The 20,825-nt window shown below is 50.0% G+C and overlaps 1 protein-coding gene and 1 pseudogene across 1 annotated transcript; both read right to left on the bottom strand.

Moving 5' to 3' along the window:
* Positions 1–4,107: 4,107 nt before the first annotated feature.
* LOC103190549 (E3 ubiquitin-protein ligase TRIM39-like) lies at positions 4,108–8,556 on the bottom strand. Its single transcript, XM_042344808.1, has 6 exons — positions 7,961–8,556; positions 6,938–7,033; positions 6,254–6,484; positions 5,536–5,558; positions 4,862–4,977; positions 4,108–4,625 (listed from the first exon to the last, which is right to left on the bottom strand). Exons 1-6 carry the CDS (start codon positions 8,516–8,518, stop codon positions 4,111–4,113), a joined length of 1,539 nt encoding a protein of 512 aa, XP_042200742.1. The 5' UTR covers positions 8,519–8,556; the 3' UTR covers positions 4,108–4,110.
* A 7,122-nt stretch (positions 8,557–15,678) lies between these two features.
* On the bottom strand, positions 15,679–19,048 carry LOC121851192 (annotated as a pseudogene).
* Positions 19,049–20,825: the final 1,777 nt, after the last annotated feature.

Here is a 20,825-nt window from a genome sequence, read left to right as displayed (position 1 = left end):
GGATGCTGTTGGGCACAATCAGCTGCCGCGTTTCATACACAAAACCCAGACTCTAAACTTTACAATAAATCCGGTGAAGCCCTTTGAGACGATTCAAAGACATGATAAGACCCTGTATTCTGTCTCTAACTGTCCATATTGGGGGGGTGAGGTCTTCTCTCGCTCTAACTGACCCTGTGGAGAGGGGTGTCCTCTCTTCCTCTAACAGTCCATAGGTGGGGGGTGGGGAGGTGGGCTCTTCTCTTTCTCTCCAGCTGTTCCTGTTGGGGTGTGGTGGCGTGGAGACTTGTCTCTCACAGTTTCGTGTATCTGTGGGACTCTCATCGTGTGGGGCTCCTGTCTCCATTGCCACCCCCTCCCCATGAAGCTCTACAACACGTGTTCTTGACCTGTAAGTCCTTTAGATCAGTGGTTAGAACCTCGCCTCACAAGCCAGAAGGCCTGGGTTCAATTCCTCAACATGTCAGGGCACAACCTGACAAGGATGATTCCTTGCTTTCCACATACTCACACACAAGTACCTGCAGCAAGTAGGAACCCACTTGTTAGACGATTGGCGGATCAGTTTTCAGGGGAAATAATCTTTTCAAAAGTAATAACAATTTGGTCACTCAATACACGACTATTTGTGGGACATCGGTCAGTCAGCATTGCTCCAGCGGAGGCTACTACCTAGGAGTGCGCTATTCACTTCCGTGTTTCACCCCTAAAATACACAGTCACTACACTTTATTCCTCTCTGAAGTGCTTTGAGATGTCTTAATGTCATGGTAAGGTACTGTATCAAATGCAAGTATTATTGTATTGAGCCCCCACCTTCTGCTAACAACCAGCCCTTTCTCAGAGGCCGCCCTTTATACTTTGGGCCAATTCACTGAATGATTGTTGACTACATGTTTGACTGTATGAGGAGCAGGTTGGCAAGTGCCAAGGCCTGGGGAGCAGGGAGTGTGGGGGTGGGGGGGATTCCCAGAGTGTGCTGTGTGCATTGCAGTTGCTGGAATTTAGCTTTGCCTTTGCAAACACTGGGTGTGTCTCTCATCCCCTTTCAAAGATAACTTTCCCTAAAGTGTTGTGTAGTTGTGCTCAGGATGAACTCTGTTGATAAGTCAGGTTTGCAGGGTGGAGTTGGACAGCACCTCTGTCTGGTTATCTTGGAGGAGCAACACTGACGTTGAAAGCAGTATTGAATCAGGAATTGCTGAGGAGTCTGAACATCAAGATCACAGTCTGACCGAGGAATTAATTTGTCCAGTTTCTCTGGATTTATTTACCGGTTCTGTTAACCTACATTCTAGCTGCAGCTTGGAATCATACAATTATGCAGCACAGAAGGAGACCATTTGACCCATTGTGTCTGTTCCGGCACTGAGAAAAGAGCTATGAAAATCAATCCCAGCTGTCCTTCCTCCCCCACATGCTGTCCCCGACCAGGACCACCTTTCTCCACCTCCGCCACATTGCGCGCCTCTGACCGTCCCTGACCCCGACTGCAGCCGAAACCGTCTGGCACGTGTTTGTCACCTCCCGCCCGGATTCCTCCAACCCACTCCTCGCCGGTCTCCCCCGCGCCACCATTCACAAGATCAGCTCATTCAGACTCTGCTGCCCGCAGACTGACCCCAACCAAACTCTGTCCCCACCGCTCACAGGCTCTGGCCCGGGCCCCACGGGCTCCTCATCACCAAACCGACCAACCTCAAGATCCTCTCGCTCTCATGTTCAAACCCCTTCACTCCCTGGTACCTCCCTCCCTCTCCGACCTCCTTCAATCCATCACCCGGTCAGCGCCTACTGTCGAGTGGCACCGGCCTCCTTCGCGTCCCTTGCACTCTCCGCTCCACCATCGGAGGTCGCGCTTTCTACGCCAGAAATCTCTGGAACTCTCTCGTTCAATCCCTCCGCGTTGCCCCCACGCTCCCCTTTTTAAAATTCTACCTGAAAATTTTCCTTCTCGACTGTGCTTACAGCCAACTCCGCCAATCCCCCCCCCGGCTTGGAGTCGGGCTCCATCACTGTTAAGCTCTGAGACGCTGCCCGACATGGAGGGCGCTATATAAATGCAAGTTGTTGTTGTTTGTGGTTGAGGGAAGCTGAGCTGTGTAGTATGTCTGTGTTTGTGAGTGTGTATGTGTGGTTACCTGTGTATGTTTGTGTGTGTGAGATTGTATGTGTATGTACATGTGTTAGTTTATCTATATGTGTGTGTTTGTAAATGTGTGTACATGTCTATATATATCAATGACACCTCTGTATAAACTGATATTAACAGTCTGCCTGCTGCCTGTCTGTCTGCGCACGTATGTGTGTGTGTGTCATGGATTGAATAAGCAAATTATTATTTAATTTGAAGGTATTATTAACCCTGGAAAGTGATCTAACACCTGGGTTCCTACTTGCTGCCAGGTAAACAGAGGGGTGGTGTGAAATAAGGAAACTTGCCTAACTTGTCACCCTGTTCAGGGATAAAACCAGGGTCCGCCTGTGAGGCGAGTGCAGTAACCAATAAGCTACAGGACTCCACAACAGGAACTGAGTGGGAAGAGTCCCTGTCCCAGGGTCTGGTCTGTTCCTCCCAGTCCTGCTGAGCCAGGCTGGGCCGCTCTGTGGCAGACAGTGACTGTGGGCTCAGCCTGGCTCAGGAACCGGGGGGGGACAGAGAGAGAGAGAGAGAGAGAAAGATACAGAGAGAGACACAGAGAGAAACAAGAGAATGGCAGAGAGAGAGACACAGAGAGAGGCAGCAAATGAGACCTTGAGAGACAGAGACTAAGAGAGATACCGAACAACAGTTAGAGAAAGAGATACAGAAATAAAGGGATAGAGAGAGTGACAGAGAGAGACATCCATATAGCTTGATATTGACATTGACACCTCTGTATAGTGTGCTATTAAGAGTGTCACATCTATAGAGTCTGATATTAACAGTGACAACAACAACAAGATTCCATTTATAGAGCACCTTTCACGTCGGGAGGAGGTCCCAAAGCGCTGTACAGTTGGGTCAGGACCTGAGCATTGGGGGGAAATGGACAGGGTGAGGGGAGGGAAGGGAGGGAGCGAGGAGGGAGTAGAGAGGCGAGAGGGGAGCTGAAGGTCAAAGAGAAAGGTCTTGAGACCAGCCTTGAAGGAGGAAAGGGAGGAAGCGGCGAAGGCACTGAGGGATGGAGTTCCAGAGCCTCGGGGCTGAGAGCCCGACCACCGATTGTAGGGCGGTTGGGGCGGGGGATGTGGAGCAGACCGGAGCCAGAGGAACGGAGGGTACGGGCAGGTAGGTAGGGGGGTAGTAGGTCAGAGAGGTAGGAGGCAGCGAGGCCGTGAATTGCCTTGTAGGTGAGGATGAGGATCTCGAATTTGAGACAACTCCATATAGACTGTCCCGCCCTGTGACACCGCAGTCCGGAGTCTCCTGTATCTGCTCTTCATTCTGTGTCGTGTCTCACATCTCATCACTGCCAATCCTGACATCACAGCCTCACACGTCACACGGAGAGACTGTACATCTGTCCATTTTATTGTGATACCAAAACAACACAAAACAAAATGATATTTGTATATAGTGCCTTTCACATCAGGAGGACGTCCCCGTCACTATTCCCGTCAGTTTAGAAAGACGGGGGGTGATCTAATTGAGGATTTTAAAATAATAGACATTCGATAGTGTAGATACAGAGAAACGTGGTCCCTTGTTGGGGGGGAATCCAGAACAAGGGGGGCATCATCTTAATATTAGAGCCGGGCCTTTTAGGGGTGAAATTAGGGGCAGTTTTTCACCCAAAGGCCAATGGGAACCTGGAGCTCTCTCCCCCAAAAGGCTGTGGATTATGGTTGGATCCATTCACACTGTCCAGACGGAGGTGGGGAGATGTTTGTCAGGTCGGGGTGTTCAGGGATACGGGGCAAAGGCCGGTAACTGGGGTTGAGGAACAGATCAGCCGTGATCTTATACAATGGCCGAACAGGCTCGAGGGGCTGAATGGCCTCCTCCTGTTTCTATGTTCCTGCGTCACCTCCACTCTCCGCCCAGTAACCCCCGTACCCTCTCTCTGATTGGACGCCCTCAGCCCTCTCTCTGATTGGTCACTCTCACCCCTCTCTCAGGGGTCAGCGTCAGGGGGTCAGTGTCAGGTCGGCGTTACGACCAATGCTGAAGTACGGGAAGAGTTTCCCAGTGAACGTGTGGGTGAAAGTGAAGAGATGAGACATGTGTTCAGCGTCGTACAGCGACACCTGTCCTCCCGCATAGTCCAGGTACACGCCCAGCACCCGGGGGGTCACACTCAGGGGGAGGGGGGTACGAGGTGAGGTTAGAGCTTCATATTCCCCATTGTACAGCCCCACAGCCCAGACTCCAGTCTCAGGTCCATGTGTGAAACTCCCCTTCCTGGGCACAGACTCTCGGGCCACCCCCACTATCCAGTGTGTGCTGTTCCCCACCTCCACCTCCCAGTAATGTCTCCCTGATGTGAACCCCTCAGACCCCAGGACACTGGGCCAGAAACTGAACCTCTCCGGGGTGTCAGGAACCTGCTGACCTCTGTCACCGAGTCTCACTCGGGTCCGGTCCTCAGACAGGATGAGCCGGGGATGGGCTGTGTTAGGATCCAGAGTCAGAGAGGCTGGAGCTGAAACAGAGAATGTTCACATGTTGGAGATCGTGTGGTGAACGGTTGACATTATATTTCAATGGTTCATTCAGTGAGGTTTGGCTTCCTGCTCTGTTTGTCTCAGGTTACAGCTCCCAATGATCTTATTTAGCATTCCCGACCGAGGGGATGAGGAGTGAGAACAAGACATTTACTCCACATCTATTCCCAGAGTCAGACTCCGATCACAGGAACACAGTAAGAGCCAGTGTTACCTGCAGTGATGCCCTTTAACAAACGTTTCCACTCTCTGCTCTGCAGAGACCCAATGAGGTCCCTCTCAGCCACATCAACAGACACTTTAGTGGGTTTCTTGATGTCAACACCAGACCTGGGCACAGATAGAGATTTGTTTAATTAAATTCAGACACAATATCGATGACTCAGGTGGAGATTTTCACCATCACCACTATTGTGGAGTCCTGTTCCTTAGTGGTTAGAGCACTCGCCTCACAAGCCAGAGGACTCTGGTTTGATTCCCGGGTAGGACAAAACTTGAGGTAAGTTTCCTTACTTCACACCTCAGTACTTTACTACTTACATGTAGTAAGGACCAAGTTGTTAGTCGATTGGCGGATCAATTTTCCAGGGATAATTTAAAAAAATTCGGGACACTGCTGTGCGCAATGGACTGCATTGTTTCTCCCAGAAAATATACAATCAATACCCTTTATGGTATATTCTATTAAGATCTGATAAAGCACTCGTATCAATTGGTGGGATTACTATTATCATCACAATTCCCTGTACAATTTGAAGATAGATTGGACATATGTAATGTTGTGGGCTCTCTCACACAAATGTTTCTCTATGACTAATAGCACTTTCTGTTACACAATGCGATGAGGGAATGTCACTAACCAGATGGACGTAAGGAAAGATTACAGACCTGTCAATGATGGATTTGATATCCTGAAGAAGAAAGAAAAATAAGGAGAGTTAGAGTCAGAATTGCACACAGCCATCAAGATGAATTTGAACAGGTATTAGGCAGCTTAATGCTGTGATTCATGTTAAATTAAAATAAACTGATAACTCATCACTCCAAGGGAACAGGTCTCAGTCACAAGGTGTCAGGAATGGCCAGTTAGGCATATGTAAAAATTCATAAATAAATGAGGCCGGGATCGTAACAATGTGATGACGTCAGTGGTCGTGACAAGTTAATTCAGTGTCGTGTTATCAGCAATCTACTGTTTTAATGAATTAAAACTAAATTTCTGATCTGAGTTACAGCAGATTGTAGTAACTCAATCATATCAGCTTTTCATAGATTCACAGAATGTTACGGCACAGAAGGAGGCCATTCGGCCCATCGAATCTGTGCGGCTCTTTGACAGAGCGTCACTTTCACTAACCCCAATCACCAGCTTTCTCCCCATAACCCGGCAAACCCGTCTTCCCCCAAAACAAACACAAACACACACAATCCTTCCCCTTCGTCTACATCTCTTTCTAAATTCAGCATTAACACCATCACCTGCCTGTCTATCACACCAGACACACACCAGCATTAACACACTCACTGTCTGTCTATCACACCAGACACACACCAGCATTAACACACTCACTGTCTGTCTATCACACCAGACACACAGCCTATGCACCTTCAGGAATTCGGTGTTCTGGAGAGTCAGTCTTGTCTGGATTTCTGCTATTCTCTGGTTAATAGAAGTAATTTGCTTGGAAATGTCACTCTTATTGTTTTCTATTTGTCCTAAGATGGCCTCCTCCTGCTGTCTGAGTTTGGTGATCAGGTCTCGCTGCTCCTCAGTCAGCAGCTGGTGACGTTTAGCAAATTCAGCGTCGATGTTCTTCCTCAGACGCTCGGCTTGTCTCTGTCACAATGAACACAACGTTAACATTATCCGACACAAGAACAGGGGCTCGGCCTGTCAGTCACGGTTACATTGCCCATGAACCTGGTGATATCCTCCTGAGGGGGTGGGTAGCGAGGTCTCCTGAACTGAACTGGCTCCAAGGTGACCTGCCTGGCAATGAAATGGCGGCATCGAGAGAGGCCTCTGTGACGGTCTCTTGTCCAGTTCCTGAGCCAGGCCGGTCCACAGTATCCCAGGGCACTGCTGATAACGCCACAGCCCAGACTGGCTCATCGACAGGACCTGGATAGGCAGACTGTGGGGAGTGAGTAAACCAACTCATCTCCTGTTAACCCTGCGAGACCAACCCCTAACCTGTAGGGTGGTCATGGCTGGAAACAGCGGGAAAGCTTGTCACACAGCAATATCAATGGGATGGGCTATATCAGAGCTCATATACAAACACCTCACCTTCACTTCCAGTTGAGCTGCTCCTTCTTCTCTCTGACACTGAGACATTTCATCCAACTGTTTTTGAAGGGTTTCGAGGGCTTTCTGCAGCTTTTGCTGAAACAAAGTGAATGTAAGTAAACGGAGAAGGGATAGAGTCATTATTACTGTTTTACGATATTCCACCTGTGTGACAGAGCTGTAATATTCCATTCCACTCGATCGACGCAGTGAGATGGTGAGGCCACTCAGAACTTCTGGATTTACCTAACATGCCGTCAGCAAGTCAGCCAACACCAGGGCTTGAACACACAACCTTCTGACCCAGAGGCCGGCGAGATTGCTGCTCAGTGACCGGCTGTACACAATATCATCTCTTTCCTAATTTGTCACATAGAGTTTAACAGCACATTGACAAAACTTCATCTGCTCAACTAAACTTTAACTTGGTCATCAAACCAATCTTACATATTAAACACCTGGTTCAGTTGATCAGATTGTGGCCTCTCGAGTCAGGAAGTTGTGGGACATCGTGTGTGCAAATCGGCAGCTGTGCTCACAGTCAGGTCACTTTAGGGCCCCATAAACCTGGTCTGTATTCCCTTCAGTTTAGAAGGTTGAGGGGTGATCTGATTGAGGTGTTTAAAATAATAAAGGATTTCGATAGAGAAGCTACAGAGACAGTATTTCTTCTGGTGACAGAATCCAGAACAAGGGGAATAATATTATAGTAAGAACTAGGCCTTCATCAGTGAAATCAGGAAGTATATTTTCCGACATAAAAGTTTGTGGAAATCTGGACCTCTCTCCCCCAAAGGTCGGTGGATTAAGAGACAGTTGGATAGATTTTTGTTAGGTCAGGGTATCAAGGGATATGGGGCAAACGTGGGGATTTTCAGTTGAGGTACAGATCAGCCATGATCTAACTGAATGGCAAACAGGCTTCAAGGCCTGAATGGTCTCCTCCTGTGTCCTATGTGTACAGTGTATTCTGAAGCACTCCCGACGCTACATGAAATTTCAGGATTAATATCAATTCCATACCTTGTGGAGCTCAGCAGCTTCCTTAATGGGAATGACTGTGTGATCCTTGTGATCACGGGACATCGCACAGACCACACAGATCGCTCTTTGATCCGTTTCACAAAACAGTTTCAGCTTCTCCTCATGCTCTTCACACTGGATTCCCACCTCTTCCAGCCTCGGATTCAGGCTCAGTCTCTGAACACTCTCTACAATGTTAGACAGAGTTCTGTTGGGCCGAACACCCCTCTGGGGAATCTGCTGCCTGCACTGTGGACAGGACACACTTTCTTGCCCTGTGCCCCAACACTGTAAAATACAGTCTCTGCAGAAGTTGTGGCCACAGTCTATAATCACGGGATCTGTGTAAAACTCCAGACAGATTGAACACGTGGCTTCATTTCTCAGGTTCTCCAATTCCTGTACAGACGCCATTTCACCATCAGCTCTTTGCTCTGTTTGGGACTTTCCCCCAAACCAGGAAGTGGCTGTGTGGGTGGGGATCACAGACCAACTGCTGTTTAAAGGGACAGACACCTGAAGACAAAAGGAACACAGATGTTTAGCACATTTGGCCATTCGTAAGGTCACGTCTCAGAATGTTTAACAATTGCATTGATAGACATTGCACTGAGGAGAAATTGGAGGTGACCATAGGTTCAAAAGGAAAGTGATCCGGGTAAATGGGGAGCAAGGACGAGGGACTGAGGCATAGGGTCAGGTAACATACTAGGAGTTGTTTTGCAAGAGCCAAGGCTCGAGGTCTGGAAATTTATCCTTTGGACCATTCTACCCACAGGGCTTTGGCTTGCAGCGTTAATAATAATCTTGGCATTTGATATCGCGCTCTCCCCCTCCCCTGAGCTCAGCTCCCCTCAGCTCACGTACCCCATGTCGCCTCAACTTCCCTCAGGTCAGCTCACCTCAGCAGCTCATCAACCCTCACATCATCTCAACTCCCCTCAGCTCCCCTCCCCTCAGCAGCTCCCCTTCCCTCACATCCCTTCACATCCCCTCAGCTCCCCTCACATCCCCTCAGCTTCCCTCCCTTCACATCCCCTCAACTCCACTACCCTCACATCCCCTCAGCTCCTCTCACCCTCACCGCTCCTCTGACATCCCCTCAGCTCCCTCACATCCCCTCAGCTCCCCTCACATCCCCTCAGCTTCCCTCCCTTCACATCCCCTCAACTCCACTACCTTCACATCCCCTCAGCTCCCCTCACATCACCTCAGCTCCCCTCACATCCCCTCAGCTCCCCTCACATCACCTCAGCTCCCCTCACATTCCCTCAGCTCCCCTCACATCCCTTCAGCTCCCCTCACATCCCTCACTCCCTCAGCTCCCCTCACATCCCTCAGCTCCCCTCACATCCCTCAGCTCCCCTCCCCTCACATCCCTCAGCTCCCCCCCTCACATCCCCTCACTCCCCCTCACTCCCCCTCACATCCCCTCAGCTCCCCCCTCACATCCCCTCAGCTCCCCCTCACATCCCCTCACCCCCCCTCACATCCCCTCAGCTCCCCTCACATCCCCTCAGCTCCCTCAGCTCCCCCCCCTCACATCCCTCAGCTCCCCACTCACATCCTCTCAGCTCCCCTCCCCTCACATCCCCCTCAGTTCACCTCCCCCGTCAGCTCATATCCCCTCATATTGAGTTGAGACGCACTGAGTTTCAAACTGCCCGCCCTCTGGACAGCAGCCCGCTGATTGGCTGAGGTGCCGCCGCGTCACAATGGGAATCTCCAGCTGGGAGACACACTGCCGCTGATTGGCTGAGGCGCTGTGAATCCGACGCTCCATTTGGAGAAATTATATTTTATGGCGGGAATTTGTTCTTAAACAATAACAGCGCTCGTCTCTGTACAACAGACCCGGTCTCTGTATAACAGCCCTGGTCTCTCTATAACAGCCCTGGTCTCTGTATAACAGGTCTGGTCTCCGAATATCAGCCCTGGTCTCTGTATAACAAGTCCGGTCTCTGTACATCGGGTCCGGTCTCTGTGCAACAGGCCTGGTCTTTGTATAACAGCCCTATTATCTGTATATCAGGTCTGTTCTATGTAATGTGGAGTCCTGTAGCTCAGTGGTTAGAGCACTCGCTTTGCAAGCGAGAGACCTGAGTTCAATTTCAGGCAGAGGGCGAAACCTTGGGCAAGTTTCCTTACTCCACACAGAGCCTAATAATAATCCCTCCGAAAACCAAAAACAATAATAAATTGGTCATTTTCAATCTGCGACTGTTTGTGGGACATTGCTGTGCGCAATTGGCTGCTGCGTTCGCCCACAAATATACAGTCAATTCACTTTAAGGTATATTTTGTGAAGCGCGTTGGGACGTCCTCCCGACGTGAAAAGCGCTATATCAAATGCAAGGATTATTATTATTATTATATAACAGGTCTGTTCTCTGTATAACTTGTCTGTTCTCTGTATAGCAGGCCTGGTCTCTGTATAACGGGCCTGGTCTCTGTATAACGGGCCTGATCTCTGTATAACGGGCCTGGTCTCTGTATAACAGCTCTAGTCTCTGTATAACAACCCTGGTCTCTGTATAATATCTTGCTATATCGGTGTCGGTCAGTCATTCTGGCTTGACCGGATGCTCTCACATTGGAATCGCTGATTCCAGATCCGCATCGGGGGCACTTACAACTCATAGTCCAGTCTGATCCTCCAGTGCAGGGGATTCCTCTCTCCCTCTTACCTTTCCTGGTGGTTGGGCTCCTCTCTATCGCTAACTGTCCCTATGGAGGGGTTGGAGGGCTAACTGTCCCTGTGTGGGGAGGGCTCCTCTCTCCCTCTAACTGTGCCTGTGGGAGGAGGAGCTCTTCCCTCCTCTAATTGTCCCTGTGGGGGGTGGGGGGCTCCTCGCTCTCTCTCCAACTGTCCCCGTGTGTTTGGTGGTGGGATGGGGTGTTTTCCCTCCTCTGTGTTTCTCTAACTGTCCCTGTGTGTTTGTCGGGGAGGCAGTTCTCCCCCGTCTTTCTCGAACTATACCCGTACGTGTGTGTGTGGTGTGGGTGGGGGGGGGGGGCTCCNTTTTCTCTCTAATTGTCCCAGTGGTAGGATGGGAGGGTGGTCCATCCTTGGCCCCCAACTCCTCTTTCTGAGCTATATGCTCCCTCGTGGGGATCTCATCCGCAGACATGGAGTACATTTCCACATAACAACCAACTCTACTTTTCCACCTCTCTTTGCGCCCCCCAGTCCCCTGATGTTCTGCCTGACAGATCTCAGGGGCTGGATAAGTGCAAACTTCCTTCAGCTGAACGTTGACAAGACGGAAGCCATACTCTTTGGCTCTCATCAACATCTAAAATCTCATGGTTCTCACCTCCTCCACCTACCTGACCTCCCTCTCAAACGCTCTGAACCCGTACTCAACCTATACGTCACGTGCGACCCCCAATTATTCTTTCTCCTCCACATCCGGTCCCTCACCAGCACCGCTCTTTTCCACCTCCGTCGCATCGCCCAGCTCCGCAAATACCTCTCCCCAAAAGTCGCTGAAAATCTGGTCCATGCCTTTGTCACATCTCGGCTGGACTACTCCAATGCCCTCCTCACCGGCCTCTCCTCCACCACCATCCATGAAATCCAACTCATTCAGAACTCTGCCGCCCGCATTCTCACCCGCACCAAACTCCGCTCCCCGACCCCCAGTCCTTGTTGGATTGCACTGGCTGCCTATCCCAGAGAGGATCGACTTCCAGATCCTCACCCCCGTATTCAAGTCCTTACACTCCTCTGCACCCCCAGACCTCTCTGCCCTCCTCTCTCCTCAAAACAGCACCCGTTGCCTTCGTTCCTCCGGGTCTGACCTCATCCTTGTCCCCCGATTTCTACGCTCCACCCTCGGCGGCCGTGCCTGAGCAACTATTCCCTGAGGTGCTGGAACTACCTTCCTCACTCCCTTCCTCTCGCCCCCTCCCTCCCCATTTTCAGATCTCTGCTAAAGACCTCTCTTTTCGACCGCACCTTTGATCGCCTTCCCCCAACACCCCCGCCCCCACCACCCCGGCTCAGTCCCGGGGTCCGAAACTGCAAAGTGCTCTGAGACGCTGTCTGGCATGGAGGACACTATGTAAATCCAGTTGTTGTTACAGATGTGTGTCCTTATGTGTATATATGCATATGTGTGTGTCTATCTGTGTATGTGGGTGTCTTCATGTGTGAATGTGTATGTCTGTGTGAGTTTCAACGTTTGTATGTGTATATGTATGTGTCTGTTTTGTGGATTGAATGACTGATTTGTATTAGAAAGGAATTATTAACGACAGAAAGTGATCTAACCCCTGGGTTCCAACTTACTGCTGAACAGAGGGGTGTATGTGGAATAAGGAAACTGGTCCAACTTTTTGCCCGGCTCAGGCATCGAACCATGGTCCTCTCGCTTTCAGCTACAGGACTACACAACAGGAGCTGAGTCTGTTCCTCCCAGTCCTGCTGAGCCAGGCTGGGCCGCGCTGTGGCCGACAGTGACTGCAGCCCAACCTGGCTCAGGGACTGGAGGGACACAGAGAGAGAGCGATAGAGAGAGCGACAGAGAGAGAGAGCGACAGAGAGAGCGACAGAGAGAGAGCGACAGAGAGAGACAGCGACAGAGAGCGACAGAGAGAGAGAGACGACAGAGAGAGAGAGAGAGAATAAGAGTACCAGAGATAGAAACATAGAAAGGCAGAGAGAGAGATATAGAGAAGCAGAGCGCGAGGCAGCGACACAGACCTTGAGACAGAGATACTCAACAACAGTTAAGAGACACAAAAATAAAGGGATACAGAGAGAGAGAGACAACTCTATATAGTCTGATATTAACAGTGACACCTCTATAGAGTCTGATATTAACAGTAACACCTCCCCTATAGACTGTCCCGCCCTGTGACACCGCAGTCCGGAGTCTCCTGTATCTGCTCCTCAGTCTGTGTCGTGTCTCACATCTCATCACAGCCAATCCTGACATCACAGCCTCACACGTCACACGGAGAGATTGTACATCCGCCCATTTTATTGTGATACCAACACAACACAAAGCAAAATGACATTTCACGATATGAGTTTGTCCCGGGGCTTAAAGGGTTAAATCACAATAACTGGTTACATAAACTTGGTCACTATTCCGGTCAGTTTAGGAGGACGAGGGGTGATCTAATCGAGGATTTTAAAATAATAAAGACATTCGATAGTGTAGATACAGAGAAATTGGAATCCAGAACAAGGGGGGCATCATCTTAATATTAGAGCCGGGGTATTTAGGAGTGAAATTAGGGGTAGTTTTTCACCCAAAGGCCGGTGGGAACCTGGAACTCTCTCCCCCAAAAGGCTGTGGATTATGGTTGGATCCATTCGCACTGTCCAGACGGAGGTGGGGAGATGTTTGTCAGGTCGGGGTGTTAAGGGATACGGGGCAAAGGCCGGTAACTGGGGTTGAGGTACAGATCAGCCGTGATCTTACACAATGGCCGAACAGGCTCGAGGGGCTGAATGGCCTCCTCCTGTTTCTATGATCCTCGACTCTCTGCCCATTAACCCTCGAACCTCTCTCTGATTGATCACCCTCACCCCTGTCAGAGGGTCAGGTCAGTGTCAGGTCGGCGTTAGGGCCAGGGCTGAAGTAAAGGAAGTGTTTCCCAGTGAACATGTGGATGAAAGTGAAAAGGATGAGACATGTGGTCGGCGTCGTACAGCGACACCTGTCTTCCCGCATAGTCCAGGTACACTCCCAGCACCTGGGGGTCACACTCAGTGGGAGGGGGGTAAGAGGTGAGGTTGGAGCTTTATATTCCGCACTGTACAGCCCCACAGCCCAGACTCCAGCCTCAGTTCCTTGTGTGAAATTCCCCTTCCTAAGCAAACTCTCGGGCCACCCCCACTATACAGTGTGTGCTGTTCCTCACCCCCACCTCCCAGTAACGTCTCCCTGATGTGAACCCCTCAGACCCCAGGTCACTGGGTCAGTAACTGAACCTCTCCGGGGTGTCAGGAACCTGCTGACTCTAACTCGGGTCCGGTCCTCAGACAGGATGAGCCGGGGATGGGTTGTGTTAGGATCCAGTCAGAGAGGCTGGAGCTGAAACACAGAATGTTGACATGTTGGAGATCGTGTGGTGAACGCTTGACATTATATTTCAATGGTTCTTTCCGTGAGGTTTGGATTCCTGCTCTGTGTGTCTCAGGTTACACGTGGGACCCAGTCATGTCTGGCTGTGACCCGGGGCCCGGCAACCGCGGGGCTGAGGTGGGCTGAGCTCCCAATGATCTTATTCAGCATTCCCGACCGAGGGGATGAGGAATGAGAACAAGACATTTACTGCACATCTATTCCCAGAGTCAAACTCCAATCACAGGAACACAGTAAGAGCCAGTGTTACCTGCAGTGATGCCCTTTAACAGGAGTTTCCACTCTCTGCTCCTCAGAGACCCAATGAGGTCCCTCTCAGCCACATCAACAGACACTTTTGTGGATTTCTTGATGTCAACAGCAGACCGGGGCACAAGATAGAGATTTGTTTCATTAAATTCAGGCACAATATCGATGACTCAGGTGGAGATTTTCACCATCACCACCATTGTGGAGTCCTGCAGCTGAAGAGTTAGAGCACTCGCTTCACAAGCCAGAAGATCCTGTTTCGATTACCAGGTAGGGCAAAACATTAGGTAAATTTCCTTCCATTACAACTCAGTGCTTTCCTACTGACACCTAGTAAGTAAGAACCAAGTTGTTAGTCGATTAGCAGATCAATTTTCCAGAGGTAATAACCTCTTGATTCCAATTTGCTTGGGACACTGCAATGGGCTGCTGTGCTTCTCCCAGAAAATATACAATCATTTACGGTGTTTTCTATTAAGTGCTTTGCATCAACTCAAAGATCTGATAAAGCACTCTATCAAGTGATAGGATTATTATTATCATCTCAATTCCCTGTAGAATTTGGAAATAGACTGGACAGATATAATGTTCTGGGCTCTCACACCCGTATGTTTCTCTGTGACTAATAACACTTTCTGTTACACAAAGGGAATGTCACAAACTAGATGGACAGAAGGAAAGATTACAGACCTGTCAATGATGGATTTGATATCCTGAAAAGAAATAAAAGTAAGGAGAGTTACAGTCAATCTTGCACACAGCCATCGAGATGAATTTGAACAGCTATGAGGCAGCTTAATGCTGCGATTCCTGATAACTCATCATTCCGAGGCAACAGGTCTCAGTGACAAGGTATCAGGAGTGGCCAGTAAGGCATATGTATACATTCATAAATAAATGAGGCCGGGATAGTGACAACGTGATGACGTCAGGGGTCGTGACAAGTTAAGTCAGTGTTGTGTCATCAGCAATCTACTGTTTCAATGAATTAAAACTAAATTTCTGATCAGAGTCACAGCAGTTTGTAGTAATTCAATCATTTAAGGTCACACAAAATACTTCCCCCTCGTATACATCTCTTTCAAAATTCAGCTTTCACATCCTCACCTGTCTATCTATCACACCAGACACACACCAGCATTAACACACTCACTGTCTGTCTATCACACCAGACACACAGCCTATGCACCTTCAGGAATTCGGTGTTCTGCAGAGTCAGTGTTTTCTGGATTTCTGCTATTCTCTGATTAATAGAAATAATTTGCTTGGAAATGTGGCTCTTATTGTTTTCTATTTGGCCCACGATGGCCTCCTCCTGCAGTCTGAGTTTGGTGATCAGGTCTCGCTGCTCCTCAGTCAGCAGCTGGTGACGTTTAGCAAATTCAGGGTCGATGTTCTTCCTCAGACGCTCGGCTTGTCTCTGTCGCAATAAACACAATGTTGACATTATCCAACACAAGAACAGGGGCTCAGCCTGTCAGTCACGGTGACATTGCCCATGAACCTGCTGATATCATTATGAGTGGGAGGGTAGCGAGGTCTCCTGAACTGAATCCAAGGTGACCTGCCTGGCAATGGAATGGCGGCATTGAGAGAGGCCTCTGTGACGGTCTCTTGTCCAGTTCCTGAGCTAGGCCGGTCCACCCTATCCCAGGGCACTGCTGATAACGGCACCGCCCAGACTGGCTCATCGGCAGGACCTGGATAGGCAGACGAGTCACTGTGGGCAGTGAGTAAACCCACTCATCTCCTGTTAACCCTGCGATATCAAGCCCTAACCTGTAGGGTGGTCCTGGTTGGAAACAGCGGGAAGGTTTGTCATACAGCAATATCAATGGGATGGGCTATATCAGAGCTGATATACAAACCCCTCACCTTCATTTCCAGTTGAGTAGCTCCTTCTCTCTGACACCGAGACATTTCATCCAACTGTTTGTGAAGGGTTCCAGGGCTTTCTGCAGCTTTTGCTGAAACAAAGTGAATGTAAGTAAACAGGGAGAAGGGACAGAGTCACTATTACTGGTTGAGGATATTCCACTTGTGTAACAGAGCTGTAATATTCTATTCCACTCGATCGACACAGTCAGATGGTGAGGCCGCTCAGAACTTCTGGATTTACCTAACATGCCGTCAGCAAACCAGCCAACACCAGGGCTCGAACACACAACCTTCTGACGCAGAGGCCGGCGAGATTGCTGCTCAGTGACCGGCTGTACACAATATCATCTCTTTCCTAATATGTCACATAGAGTGTAACAGCACATTGACAAAGCTTCATCTGATGGACTAAAATTTAACTTGGTCATGAAACCAATCTTACATATAAAACACCTGGTTCAGTGGATCAGATTGTGGCGTCTGAGTCAGGAGTTTGTGGGACATTGGTGCGTGCAAATAGGCAGCTGTGCTCACTGTCAGGTCACTTTAGGGTTCCATAAACCTGGTCAGTATTCCCTTGAGTTTAAAAGGTTGAGGGGTGATCGATTGGTGTTTAAATTAATAAAGGATTTTGATAGAGCAGATACAGAGACAGTATTTCTTCTGGTGACAGAACTCAGAAGAAGGGGAATAACATTAGTTAGAAACTGGAACTCTCGCCCCCAAAATCGGTGGATTAAGACTGAGGTGGAGAGTTTGTTAGGTCAGGGTATCAAGGGATATGGGGCAAAGATGGGATTTATAGTTGATGTACAGATTAGCCATGATCTACCTGAATGGCAAACAGGCTTCAAGCCCTGAATGGTCTCCTTCTGTGCCTATGTTCCTGCTGCTATGTTTATCGCGTATTCTGAGGCACTTTGAGACATACTCACAAAGCGGTGTGAAATGTCAGGATTAATATCAATTCCATACCTTGTGGAGCTCAGCAGCTTCCTTAATGGGAATGACTGTGTGATCCTTGTGATCACGGGACATCGCACAGACCACACAGATCGCTCTTTGATCCATTTCACAAAACAGTTTCAGCTTCTCCTCATGCTCTTCACACTGGATTCCCACCTCTTCCAGCCTCGGATTCAGGCTCAGTCTCTGAACACTCTCCACAATGTTAGACAGAGTTCTGTTGGGCCGAACACCCCTCTGGGGAATCTGCTGCCTGCACTGCGGACAGGACACACTTTCTTGCCCTGTGCCCCAACACTGTAAAATACAGTTCTGCAGAAGCTGTGGCCACAGTCTACAGTCACCGGATCCGTATAAAACTCCAGACAGATTGAACACGTGGCTTCATTTCTCAGGTTCTCCAGTTCCTGTACAGACGCCATTTCACCATCAGCTCTTTGCTCTGTTTGGGACTCTCCCCCAAACCAGGACGTGGCTGTGTGGGTGGGGATCACAGACCAACTGCTGTTTGAAGGGACAGACACCTGAAGACAAAAGGAACACAGATGTTTAGCACATTCAGGCCATTCGTAAGGTCACGTCTCAGAATGTTTAATAATAATAATCCTTGCATTTTGATATAGCACTTTATCCTGTCTTCAAGATGTCTAGAAGCACTTCTTCTCTAATTTAATTTCAATGATTACAACAGTGTAATAATCATAATAGTAATAACCTTTGCTTATTATTTTGTGCCTGATCATATTTTCGAGACGTCGCAAAGCGCTACACAGAATATCAAGTGAATTCACCATGTGTTTTGTTGGCGAAACGTGAAGACAATTGCACACAGCAGTGTCCCACAGGCAATCGTGGATTGATTGACCAAATTTTATTTGTTTATGAAAAATACTGAAGGATTTTCAAAGGATTATTAGTCCCAGAAAAGTGATCTGTCCACTGACTAACAATCAGGTTTCAACTTACTGCTCAGTAAACAGAGTCATGGGGTAAGGAAACTTGCCCAAAGTTTCGACCTCCTGGGAATCGAACCCAACTCCTCTGACAAGTGCTAAAACATCACCCAAAAGGACCCCACAATTATACAATTCAACTTCATTTGATCAATCAACAGCCAATGAATAAAAGTACACAAAGCATTTAATGAACATCTGAAGCAAATAAAGTCGTGACTACGAACAGAGAGATTGAGAAGCGATCAGTTTCTCTTCTCTGATGTTTCCACAGTCTAAGTCGCTGACTTTTGTTTCTTCGACTTCATTTCATTTCATAAATCAAACCGATATACACAAACTCTCTGTAGATTAGTCACTGCTTTATCTGCTGAATATTGTGTAAACACTATCTGTACTCGAATACAAGAACATGTAGCAATTAAGCAATAGTTAAATATTGTTTAAACACAACAGAGGTTGTAATGGAGTCGGAAACCATGACCTTTCCCCGGGATAGTGTCCTCAGTGTCAGATCTTCTCAGACGCCCCAACAACAGCCGTCAGACGGAGAAGGCCACAGCCTCAGACACCGCTCACCTCAGGGCTGAGAAACAAGCAGCGGGGGACGGGGGACAGACGGGGAGGCGCTGCCCACCAGTGCTCCATCTCTCTCTCTCTCTCTCTCTGCAAAACAGCTGCTCCCGGTCACCAGCAGCTCGAGAAGGTGCGGCCACAACGCCATTTCCCACCAGAAACAAACTGCAGACAAAAGGCAGGAAAACTGGGATTCAGTGACGGGGGGAGACGGCGTTACACACTCACACACACACACTCTCTGTCTCTCACTGACCCGATCCCCCATCAGCGCCGAGTTGTCCCGCCTCTCGGGGCCGCTCCCTCCCCGACTGCTCAACTCCTCGCCGCCGCCCCCACGTCCGCGCTTCTCCTCCTCCTCCAACCGTCACTCTCTCCCCGCCCACTCGCTCCCCATTGGTCCTTTCACAACATCCGGCTATTCGATCAGCATTTCTGATTCATCAGCGCTTCTGTCAATCAGATACTGAGCTGTCATTGCCCCGTTTCCACGTCAATCACCTCCCCCCCCCCACCGCCTCGCGCTCTCTGCCCAACCGTCACTCTCTCCCCGCCCTCTCGCTCGCCATTGGCCGCCACGAACACCCGCCTCTCAGTTGGAGCTTCCGATTGCTCAGTCGAGTTGTCAATCAGACACTGGCTGTCAGCGGTCCGTTTCCACGTCAGTCATCTCTCCTCTTACCCGCCTCGCGCTCTCTGTCCAACCGTCACTTGCCTCCCGCCCACTCGCTCGCCATTGGTCGAGTCCAACACCCGCCTCCTAAAACATCTCGTTCCATTGGTGCGCTGTGTTGTCAATGTGACTGATGGCGCCCTGATAGGCCTCGTGTCCACGTCAATCATCTCCTCCTCCCCCCCCCGCCCCGCGCTCCCTGACCAACCGTCACTCTCTTGTCTCCTGTTCCTCCCTTTTCTGAAGTGTCTGAAGAGAACAACAACAACAACAACAACAAGATTCCATTTATAAAGCGCCTTTCACGTCAGGAGGACGTCACAAGGCGCTGCACAGTTGGGTCATGACCCGAGCATTGGGGAGATGGTCAGGGTGAGGGGAGGGAAGGGAGGGAGCGAGGAGCGGGGAAATGGTCAGGGTGAGGGGAGGGAAGGGAGGGAGCGAGGAGGGGGGAAATGGTCAGGGGGGAGGGAAGGGAGGGAGCGAGGAGGGGGAAGAGAGTCGAGAGCGGAGATGAAGGCTCGGTCAAAGAGAAAGCTCTTGAGACCGGCCTTGAAGGAGGAAAGGGAGGAAGCGGCGAAGGCACTGGGGGATAGAGTTCCAGAGCGTCAGGGCTGAGAGGCAGAAGGCCCGACCACCAATGGTAGGGCGGTTGGGGCGGGGGATGTGGAGCAGACCGGAGCCAGAAGAACGGAGGGTACGGGCAGGTAGGTAGGGGATAGTAGGTCAGAGAGGTAGGAGGGAGCGAGGCCGTAGATGGCCTTAAAGGTGAGGATGAGGATCTTGAAATCAATCCTCTGGGGGATGGGGAGCCAGTGGAGGCGAGCGAGGGTGGGTGTGGTGTGGTCACGGTGTCTGGTGCGGGACAGTACACGAGCTGCAGAGTTCTGAATGACCTGCAGCTTGTGGAGGGAGGTGGCGGGAACGCCGGCGAGGAGAGAGTTCCCATAGTCCAGCCTTGAGGTGACAAAGGCGTGGACCAGAGTTTCAGCAGCGTGAGGGGTGAGGTAGTGCCGTAGTCTGGCGATGTTCCGGAGGTGATGGAAGGCGGTGCCAGTTGTGGTGCGGATGTGAGGGAGAAAGGACAGCTCAGGGTCGAACAAAACGCCGAGGTTCCTGACTGGCTTTGAGAGGTGGAGAGTGCAGCCTTGGATGCTGATGGTGTGAGCGCCTGAGGTGCGGAGGCGCTGACGTGAGCCAATCAGGAGGGCCTCAGTTTTCCGCACGTTGAGCTGAAGAAAGTTGTCACTTGTCCAGGACTCGATGTCGGACAGGCAGCTGTCAGGACATCGGTGGTCGTGGAGTTGAGAGTAGAGGAGGAAAGGTAGAGTTGGGTGTCAATGGAGGGGTTGGAGGGCTAACTGTCCCTGTGTGGGGAGGGCTCCTCTCTCCCTCTAACTGTGCCTGTGGGAGGAGGAGCTCTTCCTCCTCTAATTGTCCCTGTGGGGGGTGGGGGGCTCCTCGCTCTC

This window comes from Callorhinchus milii, unplaced genomic scaffold (genome assembly GCF_018977255.1).
Source record: "Callorhinchus milii isolate IMCB2004 unplaced genomic scaffold, IMCB_Cmil_1.0 Scaffold30, whole genome shotgun sequence".
NCBI lineage: Eukaryota > Metazoa > Chordata > Chondrichthyes > Chimaeriformes > Callorhinchidae > Callorhinchus > Callorhinchus milii.
The sequence above is the reverse complement of the archived record's forward strand: the minus strand, read 5'-3'. Positions and strand labels throughout refer to the sequence as shown.

Excerpts from the sequence above, each read along its gene's own strand:
- LOC103190549 (XM_042344808.1), bottom strand. The coding sequence starts at position 8,518 with ATGGCCAAATGTGCTAAACATCTGTGTTCCTTTTGTCTTCAGGTGTCT. Across the intron at positions 7,034-7,960 it reads AAGCTGCTGAGCTCCACAAG|CAAAAGCTGCAGAAAGCCCT; the intron begins GTATGGAATTGA and ends ACTTTGTTTCAG. Across the intron at positions 6,485-6,937 it reads CAGCTCAACTGGAAGTGAAG|AGACAAGCCGAGCGTCTGAG; the intron begins GTGAGGTGTTTG and ends TCATTGTGACAG.